At 34.5% G+C, this 12500-nt stretch overlaps 1 protein-coding gene across 4 annotated transcripts in view; it reads right to left on the minus strand.

Annotated features, from left to right (window-relative positions):
• Positions 1-12500, minus strand: part of LOC144958370 (signal transducer and activator of transcription 5B-like) — a 39035-nt gene that overhangs the window by 438 nt on the left and 26097 nt on the right. For 2 of the 4 annotated variants that reach the window (XM_078890344.1, XM_078890342.1), the window contains exons 17-23: positions 12117-12211; positions 9704-9828; positions 8512-8667; positions 6662-6719; positions 5033-5143; positions 2202-2944; positions 1-1879 (exon numbers count right to left, since the gene is read on the minus strand). The exon at positions 1-1879 is cut by the window's left edge and continues 438 nt beyond it. In XM_078890344.1, coding sequence (XP_078746470.1) covers positions 2761-2944; positions 5033-5143; positions 6662-6719; positions 8512-8667; positions 9704-9828; positions 12117-12211 — 729 coding nt within the window. In that variant the 3' untranslated portion in view covers positions 1-1879; positions 2202-2760. Of the gene's footprint in view, positions 2945-5032; positions 5144-6661; positions 6720-8511; positions 8668-9703; positions 9829-12116; positions 12212-12500 lie in introns of all 4 variants that reach the window. The other 2 variants (XM_078890343.1, XM_078890341.1) reach the window with 1 other exon arrangement.

A 12500-nucleotide genomic window follows, 5' to 3' on the forward strand; every position in this document is an offset into this window, starting at 1 on the left:
CAAAATATGATAATAGTATTGCAACATTATGATGTAAAAAGATAAAACTTTAAGCGAGATTTGAACGTTGTCAACGAATCCAAGCATCTCACGTATGATGGGAGAGAGTTCCAAAAATGGGGGGCTGAAAATTGAAAAAGATTGTTCACCTATTTTACGCAATGGCTTAGGTTTGACAAGGATTGATTGGTCATTGCTTGACCTCAAGTTTCTCTATTGGGGACATATATGTTTAGAAGGTCTTTAATATAGGAGGGACAGTTGGTGCTCAAGGATTTGTAGACAACAGTACAAATCTTATAGGCAACTCTTTTTTCCACAGGAAGCCAATGTAACTCACGGAGAAGGAGAGTTGCCGACGGGTATTTTTGGTTCTTGAGTCAAAGACAAAGGGGAATTGGTAACTAATAGGGATCAGATGTAGATTCTAAGAGCATACTACCAATATACTTAGTTTGAGATCATCTATAAGTCTCATCCGGACACACTCAAATGCTTACATTATACATTAAAAATAACAAATCTAATAATACATAACAGAGAGATGATTTACAAGGAAAAAAAATATTTGTCCTTGATTAAGATAGAGTAGTAGTAGTAGTAGTAGTAGTAGTAGTAGTAGTAGTAGTAGTAGTAGTAGTAGTAGTAGTAGTAGTAGTAGTAGTAGTATCGTTCGGCTACACTTCTATGTTCAAGGTATCAATCCAGGTTCGGGAGTCATCATCACATTTGTTGATGGTTTCAAATCCCCCTTCAAGTTTTGTCTCTGGACAATCTAGTACGAGGTGGTTTGCATCTTGTGGTGCTTGGTTGCACTTTGAGCATTGAGATAGAGTCCTATTCATTCTGCTGTGGAGAAATGGGTCATCTGCTTTTTTTTTTCTTTTAAAAAAGCGGCAAGAAAATTTCAACATAGTTTTAGAGTATTATCAATGAATAACAATTATCATTCCAACACAACAAGGGACTCAATGGGGAAAACGGTACTTCAATTAAGAATATTAAGAAAATAAAAGTTATATAAACTAAAAACAAATAATTTCCACAAATTTATAATTAAAAAAAGAGCATTTATATACAGTAGAACATGAAAGTAACGTACTCGAAAATAGCGAGAACTCGGAAATAGCGAGTAAAATCTAAATCCCCGTTTTTTTCTCTTATTTGAGTCAATAAAATTAGCATGCAAGTAGCGAGTATGAAAAAGAGGTCAACTCGGAAATAACGAGCATTTCCTGCCCCAGCCTAGGACTTCGAACGAAGTAAAGCAAAACACCAGACAAGAGCGATTTAAATATTTTTAGCCTAGCTTCTTTTCTTTTCTTATTTCTCGTTACGAGTAATATTACATAGTAGCCTCGTCTAGAGTACATAGTAGGCGAAACAAATTTGGGTGGGGGTTGGGTGTGTGTGTTTGTGTGCGTGTGGGGGTCAAGTATTCACCCAATGTGGTGACACGCGACGCGCGAGGTAAGCACTGGCAGCCAACATGTCAACATGCCTCACTTCGCAGCATCGGTCAGCGAGTCGCATTCGATCAGCGAGAGAGGGGGGAGCGTGGAACCATCATTGCAGTAGATTGAGTGATGCGCTGGCTTACCTCATCAAACATGCCTATTGCATACAAACACTCGCACACACACATACACGAAATCTTGATGGAAATGGAAGGGGCGGATCAACTTCAACCTGTGGCCATCATTACGTAGTTAACGAAGGCCGTGTTCAACCCCGCCCTCACTCCACTTTATCCACACACAGTCATTTGCACGCACGCGCGGCACACGCGCACAAACACACATACACACACACATACATTGTCTTTCCATATTTTTGTACGGCCGAGTGACCTTTCCTGGCAACTCGGGAATAGCGAGAACTCGGAAATAGCGAGTAATCAGGAGTGGACCCGTCAAACTCGCTATTTCCGAGTTCTACTGTAGTGCAATATCCACTAAATGTGCTCAAAACGCTTTTCAAATGGTCCCTAGCCTACAGATACACCTAACATGTAGGACGAGACATGATGCCTGTTAGGCGATATTAAATTTTTAAATTTTCCAGCACATACAATGCTGCTAATGGCTAGGTAATCATTTTACACCCGAGTATGGTGAGATAAGGTGAGTAAAGACCCTTTTCCAAGGACTCAACTATGTGCGCTCAAAACAGGGTTCTAGGATATTGCGCTCTATAAAAACTCAATTATTATTATTATCTATTATCATAATATTATGATACATGGTTAAATTTTCTCACATGTCAATTTCCTATAGAAGGATTGAAGTTGACGTCGCTCAACTTTCTGTTTTTATTTTCTAGACAGCCTTTTAGTGATAAGTTCTCAGTAAATCATAACAATTAGAATATAAACGTTACACACAGTTTTGTGTGTTGGTATGTTCAAATTGGCTGGCAGATGGTGTGAGTATTTTACATCAACGCATAGAATCAATAAAAATAGTGATAATGCTATCAGTTTTTTAATTTAAAATTTTAATTTGAATAATAATAAACTGAAGGATAAAAAAATAATAATCTGAATTTGGCCAATTTTACTGTAGAAATCTGTACATATAATACAAAACTGAATAAGAAGTAGGTTTGTATGTCAGACTGAATTACAACAAATATGGCACAGTAGATATAAAAAATATCTGAGATAAATTTTTTAAATTAAAAAAAGACTCGCTCTATCGACCTTATCATATCAATGTTCCACTCGCAGATGTCATTGCGTTCAAATATCAATCAGTATGCCTAGAATGTTGCCTCAATTACATTTTGTAAGAGAGGATCGTGGGTGCAAAGATCCTCAAAGCTAAGATCCAAATCCTCTCCGACTCCTGTAGCCCCGATATCATCGGGCATGTAATCGGTTTCATTGAAGGAGGTGATATCCATTTCAGCAAAACCATTTTCTAGAGGAGTCATGGGAACTCTCCTGTTTAGAAAAGAGAAAAAAAATGTTTATATTTCATTTTGTTTCTTATGATTATTTTGTGACGTTCCCTTATTTATGATTCAGATTTACTCTCATTACCTTTATATCTATTTTGTTTCTTGTTTTGTTTTGGTTTTTTTTAAAGGGGGAAGTATAAAAACAAGTCAAGAATGTAACAGCTTCAAGTAAAGTACAAATAGTTAAAGACTGTAATTGGCGAGTCGCTTTATCTGAAAAGCCGCTTAATTGGAACGACCTGTCAGTGACATAATTTTTGCTATATAATCTCTACTGGTTTTTATCGGAATGCACACCGGTTAATTGGAACAAATTCAGATGTCCAGCAATCATTGTAAGAATTTTTATCTTTCAAATAAATAAAAAAATATAAATATTCCTATTGAGATTCACAAAAAGAGAATCATCTGGACCCTTCAAATGAAATAAATAGAGCAAACAAAAGAAAAATCTGAGCACTCACTTTTGCTAACTGCATAACCGAAAACCCCATTGAGAGATACGCCACAAACAATTCCATAGCTGCCAACTTTTCAAAAATAAATTAAGGAACGCTCATTTGGCTCGGGACGACATTTGAATCATTAAAATGACACTTTCCACAATGAGATCAAAATTTCAGAACAGACAATATAAAGACAGAATTCAACTGCCTCAACTTTGATAAGGACCAATACACAAGAAGCACAATTGTAAAATAAATGAAAATAAGGGTGGTTAGAAATGCATAACTGCCAATCTGGTACATCACTGAGAGAGCGTTTTGGGGTAAAAATTAGGTGAGTTCAGATAAAAAGTAGGTGATTGCATATATGTCATGCAACATAATGCTCTTTAAGTAGTACACAATAATAGTAGTTATATTAAAATGCATCGCTAACTATTAGAGAATTCCTACTTCTTTACTTTGACAAGATAAACACACCTAAAAATCGAGTATACTTATTTTTCTTTAACCTAAACCGTTACAAAAGCTTGCTTGAAAAAAAAAAATAATTAAAATCAGATGAAGATGTTTTTTTAAAGGGATTAAATTGATATATTTCATAAATTAATAAAGGGAAATAATCATTGTCATGTTTAATCTATATAAGCAATTGATTTTCTGATTGAATACCTTCCAATCAAAGATGTGGATTAAATTTTATTCTTAATTAAAATAATATTTGCAACAAATAGTGAAAGTATCAATACTGTCTTAGAATATTCAAAGTATATCGAGGCTAACATCCATATTCTATGCAAATCTCCAATACATTATGAAAGGTTTGAGTAAAATACAGGCGTCATATAAACGAATGGAACTTTTTTTAATTGTTGAAAATCATTTATGATAGAGGCATAATTCAAATTAAAGAGCTACACAAATGGAGATTATGCTCTCACTGGACACCAATAATAATCATAATAATAACAATAATAGTAGTAGTAATAGTAATAATAATGGATCAATAATAATAATTCAGTAGGCTCACATGCCTTGTTTACCACAAATTAGTCAAAAATTACAAAATACGGATTTTGAACTTACGGACTCAGGAAGTCAAATACGGAACAAATCCGTTTTTAACGGAACGATTGGCAGCTATGCAAATCGAACTGCTTCAAAATCCCACAGACAAGAACACAAAACTACAGAAATTCTTTATTCATTTGAACTATCTCAGAGTGGAATGGGCTGGATGAACTGGTCATCATGGCACCACAAGGCCCGACTGACATGGGCCCGCACCCAATGAGGACGCCGCTGAAATACAACCAGACCATTGGTTCATTCAGCGCCAACCAATCATACAGAATAAATAGGTCCATTAATAAACAATCCTGGACCCTTCTAATGAATAAATAGGTCCATTAGAAAATCGAAAATGTGTTAGAATACCCATTTTGTTTGCTGAGGTTGGCACCACTGCGTTTGTTTTTGTTTTTAAGAGTTTTTTACGGCGCTTGGAACACATTTAGGTCATATCATCGCCAGTAAAAAGGAAGAAAATTGGAACGTAAAGACATTCTAGATGTTCCACTTAAAAGGACTTGAGGAACCGCTGTGTTTGTAATAAAAATACTCACTCGTCTCCGTCCATCTGTGCCAGTGTGGCAGCAGAGGGAGGTGAGCTGTAGATCGAGTCTGGTGAGAAAGGCAGACTTGACGAATCGTCACAATTTGAAGAATACAACTTCCTGTCAATAAGCAAGAATAATTTGCTTGGTGTTAAGGGTTTTACGGCACTTGTGACACATTTAGTTCATTTTAGCACCAGTAAGAAAAGGAAGAAAAAATGGGATAGTGATAAAATTCTAAAATTAAAAGTAAAGGTACCTCAGAAAAAGTACGACTAAGGGGAATTGTTCAAAAAGGGAACAGATGTAGATTCCAAGAGCACACTATCAGTGTACTTAGTTTTAGATCACCTTAAAGTCTCACCCAGACACAAGCACATGTCCCCAATAAGAGGAATTCACTCAAATGTTTACAAACCATATATAATAAGTAAACAAAACATAACACAGTGAAAACAGAGAGATGATTTACAAGACAAAAAAATATCATCTCCCAAAACGAACTATACATTTGACTGTTTCCCTCTCAGCAAGGCCATCCGGCCAGAGCCAGGACAAAACCCGAGTAATCTCATTCCAAGACAAAGACAGTTTGCAAGTTGGAAAACAGATATAGGGACATTTTTGACACAGTAAGTGTCTCCCAGTAAAAATGTAATCAAAATCTCATATATTTGACAACAAATTCATTTTTTTAAACATCTAAATCAACCCAACATAACACCATTTTGAGGCATCGGTCACAATTGAAAATGGATAAAAAGATATAAATAACGTGAGGCAAATGAGTGTTGGTGTTTCAGGTTTTCCCTTTATAAAAAAAAAATTAAAATAAAATAAACTGTAGGAATACTGGAACACATGGATGGTGTTAAGACAAAAGATAAAATAAATAAATAAATAAATAAATAAATAAATAAATAAATAAATAAATAAAACAAAGAAACAAGGGAGAAAAGAAAATAAATCTAAAAAGAAAAAAAATAATTCTGGTTTAAAGCAGATAATTTTATTCATAGGCAGGCAATTGAATGCAATATTGAAAAAAAAGTTAAAATAAACTTAAAAGTCGCTGAAAGTTTACTTATAGAATTATATAATCCTAAGTCTAAGATTAAAAATAATGCATCAATATAAAAATCATAATTTCTATAAACTGAGTAAAATCAAATTTTCACATGACACATTTCAATCCATGCTTCAGCCTGCTGTGAAAATATGAAAACTGTTGTGCTATTTTCCCAGATTTGGTAGCATCTGTGGCTCAGAGGCAGAGCATTTTGTCTTGTTACAAAAGACAAGCAATGTTAAGCCTGATCAATGGCCAGATGGGTGACTGTCTTTAAAAAAAATTTGATTCCCGATGTTGTGTCCTTGGGTAAGGCACTCTACACTCATTACCCCACCAAACTCAGGTGTCAATGAGTGCTTAGCTATAGGCAGTGACAGATATTATAACAAGAGTCCCGGTACAAAAAGGTTGCCTAACAGGCAACTACGATTGAATGAAATAAAAATATGGTTCCATAAGGCCTACTGGGGAAATAAATGAAACATTGAGAAGTGCATTGAACATGGAAATGTGCTGCATAAATGTTCATATCTCATTTAAATATTGAAAGAGGTCAAAACACTTACGGAATTCTGCTTTTTAGTTCAGGTTTAGTATATCCATCTTCATTGACATTTGTCGTGTCTGGAAAGAATAGAGAATTAGTGAGGTAAAAAAAAAAACACTAAACAACAATGAGAAGATAGCAATACATTAATCTTAGTGTTCAACAAAACTCATTTATCCCACAAACAATCAGGATATGGATTGCAATCAAATTAATTATTATAGAATAAAAGAGAAAGTCATCACATAATTTGTATAAAATCTGCAGTGATGGGCAATCCGCCTTTTGCAGATAAAGACGTTGAACTTGTACTTGAGTGTGATACTAGGCTGCTAGAAGTGTGGACTGCTAAAAAGTAATAAACAAAATGAATATAACAACTTTAAAAAACCCAACAAATTACCCAACACGGAACGTTTCGGGCTCAAAACCCTACTTCAGCCAACAACAAAAAAAAAAAAACAATAATAAAGATATAAATACATTACTAAATTCCAGCTGTCCATTCAATACAATAAACTTCTTGATGATTTCAATGTAAAAGTGATAGAGAGAACTTCCACAAAAGCAAAATAAAAATATTGAGCTTTTATATAGCGCAATATCCACAAAACGTGCTCAAACCGCTTTACAAGGGATCCCTGACCAACAGCAACATTTAACATGTAGGACAGGACATGACGCCTGTTAGGCGATATTACAATTTTTTCGGAAAGAGACAACGCTGTTAACGGTCAGGTACTCAGTTTACACCTGGGTACGGTGAGAGAATGTGAGTAAAGAAACTTTTCCAAACGCTTACTATCCGCCAAGAGAGGCTCAAACCAATGACCTTCCGATCCGAAAGTGAGTGTCATACCACAAGACCACATAGCCAAACATCTACTCTTCTGACAAAATAAAATAAAGTGATGTGGATTCATAGAATGTGTTTTTAATATTACAAATATAAAAAAAAGTATCTAAGCCAATAAAAATCATTCAAAAATAATACTGATAATAATACTTAAAACCTCGGTGAACAAACATCAGATGAGGTTTGTTTTTCTATGGTGATTACGATTAACAGATCCAATTCAAAAAGTTCAGTTGTTAACTATGCACCTATTTGAAATAATTTTGTTTGTTTATGCTTTTTATATCTCTATCTGTATTTGATAAGATATTTAAAAAAAATAAACAAACAAAAAAAACCCCAAAACCTCAGCATATATATATAGCGCAATATTCACTAAACATTCACAAAGCACTTTATAAGGGGTCTCTAAACAACAACAACAAGACTAAACATATAAGGATGAGACATGACATCAGTTAGGCGCAATCAATTTTTTTTTCTTTTCTGACAGAGTCAATGCTGTTAAAGATGAAGTACTCATTTAATACCCGAGTACAGTGACAGAATGTGAGTAAAGAGCCTTTTTAAGGGACTAAACTTTGCACTGCCGACAGAGAGACTCAAAACCATGACCTTGACCTACTGCCAAAGGCAAATGTTAAAAAAAATAATTTAAAAATGAGCTTTTATATAGCTCAATATCCACTAAACATGCTCAAAGAGCTTTACAAAGGGTCCCTGTCCAACAGCAAAAGTTAACACGTAGGACGAGACATGACGCCCTGTTAGGCGATATTACAATCTTTTTTGGACAGAGACAAAGCTGTTAACTGCCAGGTACTCATTTTACACCTGATTTCAGTGAGAGAATGTGAGTAAAGAGTCTTTTCCAAGGACTCAACTATGCGCCGAGCGAGGCTCGAACCAAGGACCTTCCGATCCGAAAGCAAGTGTCATACCACTAGACCACATAACCGCACAGTTACAACACCAGATGACAAAGTTGTACATGATGGGGCTATGAAACAAACCTGTAATGTTCGTGTAGTATTTGGAAAAAACAGCATTCTTGTTTTTGTTGGGATATAACCAGGTCAGCTGTTCCAAATCCTTGATACGGTCTGCCAAGCCACGAGTTTGTAAATCTTTAGAGCTGCACGGAGAGTAATGGCGAACTTCGTATCCCTCTTTAAAAAATAAAATTAGAAAAAACATGTGCAAAAGGTTTGATTGGTAAAAATCTCTTTTTTCTTCGTGGGTAAAAAAAACCCAAAAAAAACACAACAAAAAACCCCCCCAAAAATCAAACATAATAAATATATCAGGCAACAACGCAAAAAAAGATTTGATTGGTAAAATTGTCAGTGAGGTATTATTATTATTATTATTATTATTATTATTATTATTATTATTATTATTATTTATTCAATTATTTGTGTGATGGTGTGACAAGAGATTTTGGATGTCGTGCTGACTGTTTTTAGTGAAATGAGCAAAACACACAAATATCAAACCTGTAGAAATTGAGGGTTTGGTCGACTGAAATACGGCAACTCCTTTCCTAATAAAGATATTTTGAAAATCTGAACTGCATTTTATACTGAGAAAGGAATGCCTTGTATATTTGCTCTTAAATTAAAGATTTAAATTTTTTTTTCCAGGCAGCATGTTTTATCAGGTCACCTCATATTTATCTATTTATTTATTTATGATGTATCATAAAAGGGTTTAATTCTTTCTATCGATATATATATATATATATATATATATATATATATATAATATAATATATATATATATATATATATATATATATATATATATATATATATATATATATATATTACAGTGAATGACATAATCAGTCAGATGGTGAAAAGGTTTGAACTGAGATATTGCCAAGTTTAGTTAGAAGGTCAATTTTTATCAAAAATGAGGTCTTGTCATAAATTATTAAATTAACCCTTTTTGGACATCTTCAGGAAATATCAAAGCTTAATTTCACTTCTTAACAGTTTTTACAGATAACCAAGTTGAAAAAGTATGAATTTTAAGAAAAGTTGCAGGATACTTTTCCCATAACTTCATGAAAAATCACCCGATTTACTTCAAATAAAGATTAAAATGCTCTTTCAGAAAATGCAAAAAAATGCAAATCCAAAATTTTCACCTTCTGACTGATTATGTCATGCACCGACACATTTAGCTTGGCGTATATCTTACCCAGCCATGCAACAGAGATACATCCAATCTTTGAATCGCTGAATCGCAACAAGAACGTACCATCAGGGTGTCCAGCGCTAAGCCAAGAATTTGACTGAGCTTTGCTCAGAAAACCAATAATGGCGCTGTGAAAAAAAAAAAGGATAAAATTTAAAATACAAATAGATAAATGTGCGTACATGTTATTATTATTATTATTTTTTTTTTTTTGCTTTATTCTGTCTAAACAAGAAAACAGAGATTATAAGCTACAACATACTTTAGAAAATATCAAATTAAGAAATTAAGGAGCACCGGTGCAAGATAAAGCTCTGAACAAGTGTGTATGAAAGGTGCCAGACAAAGCATGAAAGAAAAATACAAGAAAAAAAAACATCCCAAAAAATCAGTCGACTTCGACTAGGGATCGAACCTCAGACCTTCTGATTACCGGTCAGATGACAAGTCCAGATGTCAATTCCTGGTGATTTCCTTATCTTTGTTAAATAATAATTTTTTTAAAAAGTCCTTCAGAGCCACCAGGCCCATGGAGTCAGAGTTTATCCCAGTTTCTGTAGCGTGAAGCGCACGACAGCAATTGCTAGCTACCCTTTGGATAGGACGCTAGACTATCGCAAAGTAATTTCCGCCCAATCTAACAGACCCAGCTATCCAATCACTGCTGGGTGGACAGAAAAAAATATCGACTAGTACTGGGATCGATCTCAGTCCCCTTTGCTTGTGAAGCGAGTGCTCTACCAAACGAGCTATCAGGACCCCCTTGTTAAATATGTATAAAAATTTTATTTTTTAACTTAAATAGTTTGACTCTTTCGTCAATCAAATATCAACTGGGGGCACCGTGGCTCAGCGGTTCGGTCTTAGCTTCGTACCCGAAAGGTACTGAGTTTGATCACCCGCCGCTGTGCCTTGATCAGGTCACCTCGCCCTAGCTCAATTTGCGGCGCTGCAGTCCGGCTGACACCTGGGATATTCCAGTCTTCCCTTGGAGTAGACACTAGAGACTTACTTACTTACTTACTTATCTGAACCAGTGACCACCTGAGCTCTAGCCCTCTTGCTGCTATGTGGTCTAGTGGTATGACACTCGCTTTCAGATCGGACGGTCCTGGGTTCGAGCCTCATGCTCAGCGCATAGTTGAGTCCTTGAAAAAGACTCTTTACTCACATTCTCTCACCGTACTCAGGTGTAAAATGAGTACCTGGTCGTTAACAGCGTTGTCTTTGTCCAAAAAAATTGTAATATCGCCTAACAGGCGTCATGTTCTGTCCTACATGTTAAATGTTGCTGTTGACCAGGGACCGCTTTGAGCACATTTAGTGGATATTGCGCTATTTTAAGCTCAATTTTTAGCCCTCCAGTCTTGTGCCATGACGTAGAAGTTAGACGTCTTTTGTAGTTAGACATTAGAGACAAATTAGTAGCAAACACATCACTCCTATTTTCACCGTCATCGCTATTATTTTTACTCTGACTGGTTTCATTGTTACACGCTGTCCTGTTAAGGAACTGGGTCAGTGGGGCGTCAGATGCCATTGTCTTAACTAATTAGTGCAAGTGCGAAATCTGTTAAAGTATGTCACCTCATCTTACAGTATGATTATTGTTTTACTATCTCATCTACTTGTATTTACTACGGATTCACTTACCCTCACTAATGGAACTCTTCTTTCCACAGAAACCAATTTAATGTACTTTCACTTTTTCAATAAAAACTTCCTGTTCTATTTTAACCTGAAAACCATCAGACGTCTTTTGTTACCTTGTATTCATTATCCTTATTATTTACTACTTTCTACAAGCCATCCGTGCTATTATTATGGCATACTCTACAAAATCACGCACGATAAAATGAAATCGATAACAATCCACAAAATATCTTAATAATATAAGAACAAAATCATAATCCACGAATCATCACATGATAATTTAAGCACAAAATAATATATTTTAAATAACGACTGCATCAATATAAGTAGATAATTAATTTTAAATCCAAGACAATTAAAAACACGATGATTGATTTGCAAGGTTCACTTTTTAAGTGATTGCGCATGTGCAGGGACACTTTCGGGCCATATGAATATTCATTGGGTCTATATAATTTCCCCTAATGGGATGAATAAAGGGAATTTTACTATTTTTAAAAAATCAAGTTAAAATCCTACTCAAAAATCAAGTTAAAATCCTACTCAAAAATCAAGTTAAAATCCTACTCAAAAATCAAGTTAAAATCCTACTCAAAAATCAAGTTAAAATCCTACTCAAAAATCAAGTTAAAATCCTACTCAAAAATCAAGTTAAAATCCTACTCAAAAATCAAGTTAAAATCCTACTCAAAAATCAAGTTAAAATCCTGCTCAAAAATCAAGTTAAAATCCTACTCAAAAATCAAGTTAAAATCCTACTCACTCATCCATCCAGAGGTCTTTCATGTGGTCCTTGGTCAACTTTTCAATGGTGTAGAACCATTCCCAGAATGTGAACTGTTTGCCTTGTAAACGTTCCTATGAGTAGTAGTAGTAGTAATAATAATAATAATAATAATAATAATAATAATAATAATAATAATAATAATAATAATACACCTTTATATAGCGCTCACTCTCGTGTAAAACACAAGCACTGGGCACTTTACAATATAAATATAAATTTTAAGTGAAAAAAAAAAAATAATAATAATAATTCATAGCCAAATCAAGGATTCATAGAGTCAATAAAAACAAATACAGTAAAAATGTGTTTTGAGATTCTGTTTAAAAGTAGGTAAAGACTTACGTGGTAGTTCATTCCAAA

This window comes from Berghia stephanieae, chromosome 12 (genome assembly GCF_034508935.2).
Source record: "Berghia stephanieae isolate SIO BIC M18660-M18661 chromosome 12, UCSD_Bste_1.3, whole genome shotgun sequence".
NCBI classification, from domain to species: domain Eukaryota; kingdom Metazoa; phylum Mollusca; class Gastropoda; order Nudibranchia; family Aeolidiidae; genus Berghia; species Berghia stephanieae.